This window comes from Aedes aegypti, chromosome 2 (genome assembly GCF_002204515.2).
Source record: "Aedes aegypti strain LVP_AGWG chromosome 2, AaegL5.0 Primary Assembly, whole genome shotgun sequence".
NCBI classification, from domain to species: domain Eukaryota; kingdom Metazoa; phylum Arthropoda; class Insecta; order Diptera; family Culicidae; genus Aedes; species Aedes aegypti.
In genome coordinates, this window is record NC_035108.1 from 101423455 (window position 1) to 101438818 (window position 15364).

At 39.0% G+C, this 15364-nt stretch overlaps 1 protein-coding gene across 1 annotated transcript in view; it reads right to left on the minus strand.

Moving 5' to 3' along the window:
• Positions 1-13068, minus strand: part of LOC5571396 (forkhead box protein biniou) — a 31782-nt gene extending 18714 nt beyond the window's left edge. Inside the window, exon 1 of the mRNA XM_001653596.2 lies at positions 11723-13068. Coding sequence (XP_001653646.2) covers positions 11723-12669 — 947 coding nt within the window. The 5' untranslated portion in view covers positions 12670-13068. The remainder of the gene's footprint in view (positions 1-11722) is intronic.
• Positions 13069-15364: the final 2296 nt, after the last annotated feature.

Below are 15364 nucleotides of genomic sequence, written 5' to 3' on the forward strand. Positions count from 1 at the left end.
AAAGTTATTTTTTCGAATTTTTATTTTTAATGATAGTTGTTTAACTGTTTTTAGTCGTCCTCTGGATCATTATTTTACTTGTTTTTTACTTTGTAAATTGAAAAAATCTAACTAATGTCAAAAAAATCATGAATATTTTTTTTTCTCCCCTTCAAAATTTTCGGATTTTCGAAGGGGGGGGTGACATAAAAGAAAATTAATATTTGTATCAGCCTAATTTTTTGTTTCTCGATATTTTTACACAATTTTTTCAGAAGTTTTCAAAAAACTCTTCCCAAGCATCTATGTCAATTGCGTGTGGCTCAGGTGAGCCCAAACTTTTGCACGATACACCATACTGAGGGGTGAACCCAAACTTTTGCATGATGACTTGAATGATTGTTTCATTGATTTTGAATAGTTTTCAGATTTTTGCGCAAAAATTTCATGAGTGCTCTCCAAAGAATATAAGATTACGATTCTAATGACACCTTATTTTATTTTTTTTGTCGATCCAATGCGGAGGAAATCAGCTTTGTTTTTTCAGTGTGTTTTTTGAAAAATGTCACAACTTTGAGTAAAAATTTAGTACACAGAATTCAACAAATGTTTTTTGGAAAAATACATACGAAGTAAGAATAACTCTTTACCTTTCGAAGGCGGCTTAGAGAGTTTGAATTGGACGCAAGGATGGAAATCTAGTGATCATGATAAAACAAATGATGCATCGTGGTTGTTCTTTATCATGCGATCCACTCCGCGAAAAATGAATCGCTTGGCCTGTGAGCTGACGATCAATTGTTCGCCAATCAAAGTCATTATTTTGGAGGATATTTCTGATTGCACTCCATGATTTGTCTCCTAACTTGTCGTCTTCAATCTGAAAGTCAATCGTACATGGTATGTGAGAGAGTTTATCCGCGAATTTTAAATTTATTCGCATTAATCGCAATATGTTACAATATCCGATAAACCCTTTGTCCTACGACAAACAGTTCATCGGATGCTCGATATATCTATGATCAGCGCGTGTGGCGAGGTGTTGAAATCATGTTGTTGCAAGAGCGACAGCCCTCTTGGACCTTTCAAATACCGTGTTGTTTGTCGTTAGAGGTGTTTTTTTCCATCCTTGATTGGACGTGTAATCCCAGAGATATGGACTGAACACTTTTATATGTTTTTTAGGGGGTGAACCCAAACTTATGCACGGGAGTCTATATGAGAAGTTGGTGGGTCATTTATTTCTCTAGGTATTGTGTTGACACTTGAAATACGTTATTTACTTCATCAAATTTCATAGGGAGTTAAGAGACACGACTTTTTGATTGGTTTGCTGCTTTTGTGTCAATTCTTGTGCTTTGTTCAAACGAGCTGTTCCAAATATGAAGAAACATATTTTTTTTACCTGTATCATCTACCAGCATACTCAAGTGGGCTGGACCTACAACGTGAATGCCTAAGCAAAGATCTTGGAACTCTAGTTGTATCTAAGAGTATCTACTCATAGAGATTAATGGCTTCATAGAACGTTGTTAGCACACGACCATCTAGAACTAAATAACAGCACCGTAGTACTCCTAGCGGTTGGTGCGATTTAAGAGAATATCGACAACAATTTAGCTCTGGAACGGGTAAGCTTGAAGCTGACTTGGTTTTTGGAAAGACTAGAACAAAAGATACGATGATATTTAAAAAAAAACAAAAATTTCAAAGGTAATCAAAAATGTTGCCAAAATCGGATCCATTTTGTTGCCAAAATCGGGGGGTGCCAAAAATGGAGCATGCCAAAAACGGAGCATGCCAAAAACGGAATCCCACTGTATAAGAAAATGGAGAGGTCTCTGCAACTCTCTTAAGTACGTATTCAACTGATCACAAATTCCAGTTGTTGCTAGAACGTTGCCAGAGCAACTCTCGATTGTTGAAGGATGGGACAATCTTGTTCGACAGACCATGCTAAGTTTTAAAACTCCAATTGATTAGCCGATAAGAAGGAGTCACACTTTATTGAATCGTATATGATTTGTCACCTACCATGTATCATAGGTGCTCTACATTAACATAATGTCGAAAACTCTGAAGGTATTGGAAAGCATTTAAACTGCTTCAAAATAAGTATATAGTTTATATTCCGAATATTTAGAAAATAAAAAAAATTGTGTGTTGATAAAAACGGAATAATTTGTTGACGAAATCGGATCGTGACAAAATCGGAGCGTGACAAAATCGGAACGTGATAAAAACGGAACATACCTGTATTAATATTCAATTTATTCATTTACTTTCATGGTGCTTTTCGTGAAGCTTGAGTTTGAGGAAAAATGTCAAAATTTTGCTTCAAAATTTAGTTATTTTTATCCAAATTTACGTTCATTTCGAGAATTCCTGGACGTCAGATCTTATATCCCGGGAAACGTGAAATCCAGAAATTCCTCAAATCCCGTGATTTTTTGTCCCGGAATGTCCCGGAATGGACACTCTACAACAGACGCTTCTGCAGGCACTCGGTACGATAAATTTCGCAGTTGATGGTACCCGTTGTAATGTACGGTTTACTCAGTTTACCGCATTGGCATATGGCCTGCCAGAGCAAGTATTTTTTGGCGAATTTGTCCATTTTTTCTTCCTTATGTCTTCCGGAACATCAAACCGTGATTTGGCAACGTAGAACTCATGCCCCGGTATCTGCCTTGCCTTGATGTAGGTTTCGTCATCCATAACCACACATTTCGGTTTCGTTAACCCAAAGACAAATTAAAGACCTCCATGTCCCTTGCAGTTGCCTAAAATTTTATGGCTCATAAGGTAATCTAGAATGCCGTGAAAAGTATACTGCGATCTGTCAAACTTGGGTAACTTTTGCACTACCGAAGGAACCAAATGCAGCACTAGAAGTGATACCCAATCTGAACCCGAGTGAGACGGACCTGGTTAACCGCTATCGATACAGCTTCCTTGCGCGGGATTTGGCTGCCGTGTTTTGTTGATGGCGTTCGGTGCCTTCCAGACCTTGAATACACGAAGCTCAGTTCGTTTCATGATTTGCTGAACGAACCAAGCGGAACACTTGGCCTTAAGAGCCGTGTCGCGTATCGAAAGGTTCAGATTACGCTTGAAATAATCCAACACCTTCCGGGCCTGCACAGGGTCGGCTGTCTTCGGATACACGCCTGCCTAAGCCCATACTGATATTTATAAATCAAATCGTGTTTTTTTTTCAAATAAGTCCAACAACCTGCTAACTAATAGTTTTCCGAAAACTTTATTGAACACCGAAAGTGTTGATAGAAGACGGTAGCTGTCCAGTAAACAAGCGTCACCAGATTTAAAAATTAGACAAACTTTGAACTGTTTTAAACATTTAGGATGCTGGTCAGATGCCATAATTAGATTGAAACACGTTTTTAATTTTTTCAAAATGTTGTGGCATTAGTTTTAATTACACTAGCAGGAATGTTGGCCCAAGAGATTTATTGGAGCTAAGGTTTTTATTATATTGATAATTTCATTCGATGGACTTGGTTGTAAGTAGAGAGATTATCTGATTGGATTCAGATTGGCAAGTGGATTCTGTCTTCCTTCAACAGGAATCCTACAAGCCAAGTTGCTACCTATGTTTGATACTCATTAAATAATTGACATTTTTCAGTGTCATTTTCTCTTTTCCTCCCATTTATAACCAAAGTTATAGAACGTGAAGTTTTGTCACGACCAAATGTTTTATTTATGTTTTTCCATAACTTGCCATATGTATGTACAGTCGCCTCTCCACATCTCGATATCGAAGGGACCATCGAGATAGAGAGAGATCGAGACATAGAACAAATTTTTAACGAATACTAGATTGAAAATCACTCCGTTGCCAGGAAAATCAACAACAAACAGATGTCATTTCGTCTTTGCAAATTGTTTTGAATTTCTAAAATCTAGTCTAGTAACCTTTGATAATGGGCATATCGACATACGGAGAGAAAATTGGGAACGAAAATCACATCGAGAGAGGTAGGTATCGAGATAAGGAGGATATCGAGATATGGAGAGTGAAAATGTATGCAGGCTGAAGGGACCGAAAATATCATCGACATAGGGAGAGATATCGAGTTGTAGAACATCGAGATGTGGAGAGTCGACTGTAGTACACTGAAAAAAATCTACAAGCTCGATCAATGTGTTTCACACGTGAATTTTCACTAATTGTAAAACACATCAATCGATGGTGTAAAACCAGTCGCTATCGGCAATCGAAATTCAAATTTAAAACACGTTAATTTACAAATTTTCGAAAAAATTGCTGTAGAATTCATTAGCGATTTTTTGATTTCCTGATACCAGGCACCCATAATGGGCGCACGGCTTCCCAAAACGTAACATTTTAATAAACATGTCACGCGTAGATGGCAAATGTAAGTCCTTGTGATGTTAGGCAACCTAGTTGTACTAGTGATTGATATCGCAATCGTAAAACATGTTGAAATTGTATGTAAAAGCCTTTGCTATCGAACCAAAGTCAAACCTTAACGGAATTACAAGTTTTACACGTTATTTCACCTTGCCGTTTGACACGACAGATCCACGTTGAAAAGAATATGGATCGAACGTGTGGATTATTTTCAGTGTATTATTCCGAATTTTCTCATAATATTCCTTCTTGTAAACTTGTTTGTATCTCTCAACTTTCTTCGATACATGATCTAACATAGATTTTGCATGCTGGTCGTTGGGGTTCCACTTGACCTTTTTCAGGTGATTGTTTTTCATTTTGATAAGTTGCCATAAGTTGCTGACGCTCATGAAGCATGAACCGGAATGATATGCGGAGATTCTATGCAACAGTCAATGGTGCGCGGCACAATACCGTACCAGTGCCCGCCATGTGCAATGATCGAGAAGGGAATTTGCTGACCGATAAAACTGCCAGGTGGAAGGAGCACTTTCAGCAATTGTTGAACGTTGGAAATGGAAATGTAGCGAGAAACAGGATGAACATTGATGACGACGATCAAGCTGTGGACCAACCGACCATAGGAGAGATTAAAAAAGCTATCAGCGAGCTGAAGAACTGTAAGGCTGCTGGGAAGGACGAGATCCCGGTCGAGCTTCTCAAGCACGGAAGCGAGCAGCTTTACCAGTCGATCCACCGAGTACTTCTGAAGGTATGGGAGGACGAAGAATTGCCCACCGGCTAGTTGGATGGCCTCATCCGCCCTATCTACAAGAAAGGGCACAGACTGGAGTGTGCCAATTACAGAGGAATTACCCTACTGAATTCGGCGTACAAAATTCTGTCGCGCATCCTGTTTAACAGACTGAGACCGCTCGAGGAGTCCCTCGTCGGCGAATACCAAGCTGGTTTCCATGAGGGCCGTTCTACAACGGACCAGATGTTTAGCTTGCGAATGATCCTAGACAAATTCCGGGAGTATAACTTGCAGACTCATCATCTGTTTATTGATTTCAAGGCGGCGTACGACTCAGTGAAAAGAAATGAGCTTTGGCAGATAATGTCTGAAAATGGTTTTCCGGCGAAACTAATTAGGCTGATACGTGCTACGCTGGATGGTTCGAAATAAAGTGTTCGGATCGCAGACGAGGTGTCAACCTCGTTCGTGACGTTAGACGGATTGAAGCAGGGAGACGCACTTTCGAATTTACTGTTCAACATTGCACTCGATAGCAATCGTCAAGGAGGCCACGAAAACTACAATAGAAAATCGCGGAAATTTCTCCAGTCGCGGAAATCACTCCAATTTTAATGATCGCGGGAATTTTTCCAACTACCGTGGTCAAGGAAATTACCAACATAATTTCCAAAACCCACGTTTCCAACGCGGTAGAGGATCGTATCGTGGCAACACGCAATCATGTATCTTCTACGCAAATACTGATAATGAACAAAATGCACCATTAACACCAACATAGAATAGACAAAATAGCCATATTTAAACTGAACAAAAGAAAGAATCAACTATTACACCAAGATCAAAAATGCACGATCTCAAGAAATAAGATTGAAACCTTTGCATCAAAAACAACTCAGCTTACATTTCAGAATTCATTTACATTAGAACATGAATTCCAATTAGTAGATGAACAATTTCCAATATTCACTGATGGCATACTAGGTCGAGACTTTTTGGCAAAATTTAGATGTACGATAGATTATGAATCATGGACATTAAATTTTAGACACAACAATGAAGAAGTAAATATCGCAATTGAAGACAATTTAAATGAAGGAATCATACTCCACGAACGAAGTGAAGTTATAAGAAATTTAAATTACCTAAATATAACTGAAGACATGTTGGAATGTTCTCAAGAGAAACCAGGAATATTCTGTGGAAACACATTAGTATCACCTTCAGCACAATATGTAAAATGTATAAACACAACTGATGAGCCCGCATTAATCAGACCATTCACACCTATGATGATACCTTTAAAAAATTTCAACGTAGCAAAAATTGATAAAAATAACGTTCCTACACGAGTTGAAAAAACTAAGCAGAAAATAAGTGTTTCAAATTTACCTCTAACTGCCATGAAACCTTTTGAAACCCTTATCGAAGAATATAATGATATTTTTGCATTAGGAGAAGATAATTTGACTACCAACAATTTCTATACGCAAAATATCGAATTAAGGGACAGTGTGCCTGTTTACATTCCAAATTACAGGAGTATTCATGCGCACAATGAAGAAATTGAATCTCAAGTTAAAAAAATGCTAGACAACAAAATTATTGAACATTCTGTATCAGCTTACAATTCACCAATTTTATTGGTACCTAAAAATCGAGCACAAATGAAAAAAAAAAATGGAGATTAGTAATAGATTTCAGACAGTTAAACAAAAAGATTTTAGCTGACCGATTTCCGCTTCCCAGGATTGATACCATATTGGATCAGTTAGGGAGAGCCAAATATTTCAGCACATCGGATTTAATGGCAGGATTCCATCAAATCCCTCTTGATTCTAATTCCAGAAGGTTCACCGCATTCTCGACAACCTCTGGGCATTATGCTTTCACGCGTTTACCATTTGGACTAAATATAAGTCCAAATATTTTTCAACGCATGATGACGATTGCCATGGCAGGTTTGACACCTGAATGTGCATTCGTTTATACAGATGATATAGTGGTAATCGGATGCTCCATCAATCACCACATAAATAATTTAAAAAGAGTCTTTGACAGATTGAGATATTATAATTTAAAACTCAATCCAGAAAAGTGCCAAATTTTTATGACAGAAGTTATATATTTAGGACACAAAATTACAGATCAAGGTATACTACCAGACGATTCAAAGTTTGAAGTTGTTAAAAATTATCCCAAGCCAACAAATGCAGACGACATTCGTCGATTTGTTGCCTTTTGTAATTATTATAGGAAATTTATCCCAAAATTCGCACAAATTGCTAAACCTTTAAATAACCTTCTAAAGAAAAATACAACATTTTCTTGGAATGAAGATTGTCAAACAGCTTTTGAAACTCTTCGTAACAAATTACTATCCTCATCAATTTTGAAGTATACTGTTTCTTCAAAAACCTCAGATGCATCCAACATTGCTTGTGGAGCAGTATTGTCTCAAGATTATGACGGAAATGATTTGCCAATTGCTTTTGTGAGTAAAGCATTTTCTAACGCTGAATTGAAAAAACCTACAATTATGCAAGAAATGATTGCTATTCATTGGGCAATAGATCATTTCAAACCATATCTGTACGGAAGAAAATTTATTATCAAAACAGATCATCACCCTCTAGTTTATCTTTTTGGTATGAAAGAACCTACCAAAAAGCTAACGCAGATGCGGTTAGATCTTGAAGATTATGACTTTGAAATACATTATATAAAAGGAAGGGATAATATTGGTGCAGGTGCATTATCCAGAATAGTATCATCGGAGGAGATAAAAAACCATAATATTCTTATGGTACATACTAGAGCTATGACCAAGAAACAACACGGACATGACAAAAACCATATTGTTTCACCAAAAGCGAAGATTGATCACCTTCTTGTGTATGAAACCGAATCACCGGCAGAAATAAGAAAATTACAAAAGAAGAGTATAAGCGTGCAACAGAGTATGATTGTAATAAAAATAATGAATCAAAATATGAAGAAAACATTAATTACACTTGAACAAGATATTATTCACGAAAATGAAAGTCAGACGCTAGAGTTTGCTCTTTTAGAGATGAATGAAATATTAAAAAATAGAAAGATAGCAATGTCGACAAATAATGAAATCTTAACACACATGATACCGCAGGAATTTTATAAAATATTTCTCTAGGAAAGAATAGTTTCCTCCTTCAGATACATATTTCATTGTTTTTTTTTTAAAAACCGGAACCCCAATGTCTTCAATCATACCAAATATTTTCAAAATAGATACATGCACGGATAAAAATCTGATCCCCACACCATGATTTACAAATCATGAAATTCATAATTTGGTTAGGTCATAATATCAGGATCACAAATCATGGTTTCTGGAGTCATAATCATGATTCCTCGTAAGCGTAACATCCAGTGTGAAAACACTAAGCGGCGCACTTTGCTTCATCTCATTCGTATCGATCACTCTCAATTCAAGATGACGAAGCGGTTGAGTGGTAGAGTACGTGGCTTCCTATCCGAAGGTTCTTGACTTGAATCTCAATGTATGCTATTTTTATTTTTTTTTTATTTTGTCGATCATAAACCGATGCGCGACTCAGCATTTTTGGCATTTGAATCATGATTCCGAGCAGTCAGCTACAAAAACCTAAGAGCATCTTTAACGGGGGCGACTATTTGGGTGATTAAAATGATCACCTCCAGAGTTGTCATTTTAGTTTAGTCACTCATTCTCACACCGGTGGCTACTATATTTAGTAACTCGTTTCCGTACCGGTCGTTGCTTTTTGGGTTAACATATGAGTTGTGAAAATAATGATGATCAATTCAGGTTGGGAATTTTTGTAACACTGCTGGAATATCTATTCATATATTCTGGTGCGGAATTATTAGAATTTCATCGGAAATTTTTGAGATTGTTTATGAATCCGACTGGATGCTAATTTGATTGGAACCCTTGCCAATTCTACCGGAATCCTTGTAAATCCTACAAGAAATATTGCAAATTTGACCGTAATTATTGTGAATCCGACTGGAATACTTGGGATTCCGACTGGAATCCTTGGGATTCCGACTGGAATCCTTGGGATTCCGACTGGAATCCTTGGGATTCCGACTGGAATCCTTGGGATTCCGACTGGAATCCTTGGGATTCCGACTGGAATTCCAGTCAGAATCCCGAGGACTCTAGTCTGCATCCCGAGGATTCCAGACGATATCCCAAGGATTCCTGCCGGAATCCTGAGGATTCCAGTCGGAATTCGGAGGATTCCAGTCGGAATTCGGAGGATTCCAGTCGGAATTCGGAGGATTCCAGTCGGAATTCGGAGGATTCCAGTCGTTATTTTTATCACAATCTCTTACCAATTCCAGTCAGAATCCCGAGGATTCCAGCCGAAATCCCGAGGATTCCAGTTGGAATCCCAAGGATTCCAGTCGGAATCCCAAGGATTCCAGTCGGAATCCCAAGGATTCCAGCCGGAATCCCAAGGATTCCAGCCGGAATCCCAAGGATTCCAGCCGGAATCCCAAGGATTCCAGCCGGAATCCCAAGGATTCCAGCCGGAATCCCAAGGATTCCAGCCGGAATCCCAAGGATTCCAGCCGGAATCCCAAGGATTCCAGCCGGAATCCCAAGGATTCCAGTCGGTGTTCTTATCAAAATCTCTTTCCAATTCCAGTCAGAATCCCGAGGACTCCAGTCTGAATCCCGAGGATTCCAGCCGAAATCACGAGGATTCCAGTCTGAATTCCAAGGATTCCAGTCGTAATCCCAAGGATTCCAGTCGGAACTCTAAGGATTCCAATCGGAATCCCAAAGATTCCGGTTGGAATCCCAAAATCCCATAATTCTCCGAAATCGATACGAGGATTCTTACGAAGATTTTCGAATGCTTCATAAACTGCTATCGGATTTCCAATAATTGCATCAGATTTTTAGTATTCTTATCAAAATCTTGAAGTTTTACCCGAATTCCTAAAATTTTGAAATTTCTACTTCATGCGCATCATGCATCAGATTTCCAAAACTCTAACCAGAATTTCATATCCCACACCGTATGCTTGAATTCAAATCGAATAGCAGCGCAACTATCGCGCTGCTAAATTTGCTCACCCGATGCTTTCCGAAAGCAGCGCTGTCATTTTGCTACCCCGGTTAGCAGCGTCCGGTACGGATCAGCGTAATGATACTGCGCTATGTAATTTAGTTTAGTCGCGCACCGTTACGGTTGCTCTAACGCGTTTGTTGCGTTACGGCAATCTGAGTCATGATATCATGAGTCCAAATCATGGTGTATTTTCATAAGATGAAAACACACTAGAATCATGATATCATGAGTCATAATCTTGTTTTTGGATTCTGATTTCTACCCGTGTGTATGCACATCTTGCTTCAATGTACGCTAGAAGAGTTTTCGAAGAATTATTATTATTATTATCTTTATTAACGAGATTTGCAGCCCGAGGCTGGCTCATCTCGGTTTTGGAAGAATTATAAGGTTAAGAAAGCCCTTGTTTGAATTGTATGAAAAATTGCTGTAAGCATTTTTTGAAATATTTCTTATGGATCAATGCTGGAATCAGTTTTGTGAGAAACTCAAAAACACTCATAACCCACGCTTATGATTTTCCTTGCGTGAGTTGTAAATCATGCAGCTCAACAGTAAAAAAAATCATGGATGACCTGGCTCATCTGTTTCACTAATTGTCTCGTATTTCCACAGGTGTCTCGAACAAAGCAATATTTTCATGCTAGTCTGGTGCAACTATAGTAATCCTTTTTAACGTAAACTACAGCATTCAGTTTTCATGAACTTTTAATGGGTGAATTATTTTTGACAGCTTGCGTGCGATTGAGTGATTTTGCATGAAAATCTCTAGTATGAGATTGGCGAAGCAGATTTCCAATGAGTGTGCTCTAGCGGGAGAGCTCATTGATTGAAATTTGAATGTGAGTCTACAAACACTGGTAGGGATCTCTAAAAAGTATAAAATAAGAGATTTAAAAAGTATGACCATTGTGTTTGGGAGTTCAAGATCTCCCTTTTTCTCGGACTATCGTTGGTTACCTGCCTCGTTACTTTTAAACCTTTTTTTTAACTTTCGTGTAAGGGCGAAACTCTAAGAAAATTCTGAGAGAGATTTTTAAGACACTTCATGCACGAGATGAGAATCCTTAAACAAATACTTTCTCAAAGAAAACCTGAAGATTTTTTCTAAATCCTGTAAATATTCCAAGATTCATAGCTGAACTAACGCTTGAAAAAAATGATAGGTATTAAGAATGTGTGAAATATTTGTTCATTAGGTTTTTGGAGAAAATTGACAAAAAAATCTAAAATGAAATCCTTTAAGGGATTTCTGACGAAATTATCACGTGAAATTATATACATGAGTCTGTGCATGTCTGGGCCCAAACACCGTAGTGGCAAAAGCACAACCATTCAGCATGACCATGCTGTCGTGAGTTCAAATAATGTGCTCATAAGAACAATATGCTTAACCATGCTTTGTCACATTTCTAGAATGATAGCTTTATCTGCTGAAATCTTTTCTATCCACAAGCTATCCATTCTATCACATTAAACATTCAGAGAAAAACTCACTTCGATTGCAGATACTTGTAGATCTCACTTAGAGTCCTCCTCCGATGGGGCGAGTCCTTGATGGCCATCACAATCATATTGATGTAGCTGAGCTGCGGTTTTTCCTGCCTCCGACCCCCATTCGTCTTCTTCGATCCCGCGCCCTCTGTAGTACTGGTAAGCTGCTGTTCCCCACTGCCGTTGCCACTGGGGGACTTCTTTTGGGCCACATTGGTCGTTGAGTTGCCACCAACACTACCGTTCATCATCGCCGGTTGCGACGAGCTGGACAGAGTTGGCGAAGCCGACGGTGTTATGGGTGAGGAGGATTGGGATTTCTGTAGCATAGGATTCGGCATGATCGTTATGTGACCGCCACTAGTGCTAGTAGCTATCGATTGCACACTGCTCAAGGGAAGTGTCGCAGAGTTCATTGATGAGGTCGGCGAAATATGACCCCCACTGGAGCCATTGCTTCGACATCGTTGCTGCAGTACGGACATTTCGGGATGCGTTATGGACTGGTAATTAATCAACGGAGGTATAGGAACGGCGTCCGATAGTTTCATGGTGTTGACAGAGTTGTCCAGTTGAGACAGATATGAGGCGCGAGGTTCACCGTAATCTGCATCGTCGTTCATTTGCGATATCAGATACGGCGATCGATTGATGTAATATGAAGAAATTTTATCAAAGTGGTGATACATCGAAGGAATTTTGTCCGTTTCCATTTTCACGTCGTTGACGTGATAAGCTGGTGAATTGCGATCATCCATTTCGTTCTTCACGTCTATTTGAGACGACGAAATGCTCGTATGGTAATGATAGTGATTATCCATGATTTGAAGTGCCGGATTCTCAATGATATGCGGAGTGGCCATCACAATGTTTGAAGAGATGTTCCGATAGTGATAACCACCGGAAACAGCCACCGTACTGGAATCCACGTGTTCTTCCGTTTTGATCATTTTTCCCACAAAAAAAACTATAAATTTACCTATCAGTCACAACAACACTCAATTAACACAATTTTCCTCACTAGACACCGGACGAATCCTGTAAACACCCGCACTAGCCTTCACGCACATGGAGATTAAACAATCCGAATGGCTATTGGTATAAATATTTAGGCCACTTGAATCAAACAAAAAATAAATATTTGCTCCTCGCTTTAATAGATTATTAAAATCAACCACCAGACAGCAGTTAATTTGTCTTTTTCCAAGAGGTCACACTTGAGTCTCGGTTCGGGTCACCCTAACAGCTGTTGGCTGCGCACACGACTGAGCCCGACGAAGCGTAACGATGAACTAATTTGAGAAATCCTTTCGAACAAACAAAAAACCAAACAAGACGATTTCCATCTCTCCGCTCGGTTTTCTGTTTTTCGCCTCGGTAAGCTGAAATTTTCCTCATACTTCTCGCGCGCAGGCATTCTTCCTTTCAGCCAGCCCACGCACTTGTTCTGTATGGTGCACTTGTTCTACCATTCCGCTGCGCGATCGTCCGATCGATGGCAGTTCTATTCCGTGTCCTATTCAAGCCCGAGCGCATGCCGCTCTGCCAGCTTTCGGGGCCTCGTTTTGGAAACAGGAGGGGCTCTCAAATAGATTTTACCTTTCACATCAATTTTAATTCGAGAAATGAACTGTCTCTCGTTTAATTGATTCGATACTAATTTATGCATAATGAACTAACTTTATTCCAAAACGGAAAAAAAATCTCGGCAGGACAAGTTTTCGTTTTATATCTCTTTTTTTCAAATTACTGTTTGACAGAACGAAGTTAGACAAATTATATGAAACATTCTCAAAAAAAGTCCTCAGAGATTCAATTTTCCAAATTAGGTTTTTCAACCTTATTTTATCAGGTGTTGCACCATCGAAACCGTTAGAAAATCTTACAAAAATAATGCTAATAATTTTGGAGAAATTTGAAAAAAAAAATCATTGCTCATGACAAATCCCTTGAGCTATCAAAATTCTGCAATATTTAGTAAAGAGCCCCTAGAGAATCAACAAATTAACACGTTATGGACAGTGCGCATCGTACCTTCGTGCTGTGCGTACACGAATTCTCTCTGCTCTCGGAAGTTTTCTTAAAAACTACCTAAAGCAATAAAACAGTACTTTTCAGTGCTACAAAAACAGTACTTTTCAGTGCTAAAATTAAAAACGGTACTTTTCAGTGCTACTTAAACAGTACTTTTCAGTACTATTTTTTCTACTATTGATCCCTTTACGATCCTTGTTTGGACCCGTGCCTTCGATTTTTCGTTGGACCCGTTGGCGAAAGCTAGCGGTGGTAATCCTTCTTGGACACCGTCTAGGGAAAAAACCTCTCGAAGGTCACGTCTTTCTCGTTTATTAACTAAACATGGTATCAACAACTAACAAAAGGAAGGGTGAATCTCTGAATTCACTACTTCCTTCCAAAAAAGTGGGTTTTAAAACTGTCACTACACGTGGCAAGAATGGAAGAAAGGACGCTTCCCCGGAATGCGAAGTTTCTTCCAAGGGTGAAATGAATAATTGTATCGAAATGAGCAATCAGTTTGATGCTCTAGACAAATTTTCCGAACACCAAATCGAAGCAGCCTCTAGCCCAGGCTCTTTGATTCAAGTGAGGAAGCAAAGAGTGCCGCCTATCGTGGTCAGTTGTTCCGAATTTGGGGGATTTAGGCAGGAGATCTTGAACTCCATTAGGGGAATCAAGGTTTCCTTCCAAATCGCAAAGAAAGGAGACTGTCGCGTTTTGCCGGAAACTCTTAAAGATCGTGAACTTCTTCTCAAATATCTTGAAGAGAAGAAGCACAAATTTTTTACTTATGACGACAAAACTGAACGTTTGTTCAAAGTTGTCTTGAAAGGTCTCTCAAGTGACTATAAATCACCTGAAGAGATCAAAAATGGAATAAATGATTTACTTGGATTTTCCCCAGTCCAAGTAATCATTATGAAAAAGAGAACCCAATCTGGCATTGTTCGGAAAGGGCTTTCTCGAGAATTTTATTTAGTTCACTTTAACAAAAAAGAACTAAATAATATTAAAGCTTTAGAAAAAGCAAAACTTTTGTTTGATGTCCGTGTGACATGGGAACATTTCCAGAAACCTGGAGGAAATTACCAGAACCCCACTCAGTGCCGTCGGTGCCAAAAGTGGGGTCATGGTACAAAAAATTGTCGCATGGATGCTAAATGCATGATTTGCGGAGGTTCTTCTCACGCCAAAGACGTCTGTCCAGTGAAGGAAGATACCACCAAATTCATATGTTGTAATTGCGGGGCTAACCATAAGTCCAACTTTTGGAATTGTCCTTCACGCAAAAGGGTCATTGAGGTTCGTGCCAGGCAGATGAAAGATAATATCCGTTACGATTACGGTCGTTTCCGGAATTTGCCTGGTAGAGTATCGAACAATGCTCATTTTTCAGTTAACGATCGCTTGATCATGAATCATACCCATCAGGAAGATCATAATCATGCTCATTCACAAACTAATTTTAATCCGTCGGGTAGCCGTTCGAATCTTTCTATTTCGAATGTATCTACCCACGGTAAATCCTTTGCCGATATCGTAGCAGGAAATTCGAACTCTTCCCCTGTTCGATCCATGGGTACCCATTCTACTTGTTTCAAATCAAATGGAAAAAACCCTACCGCC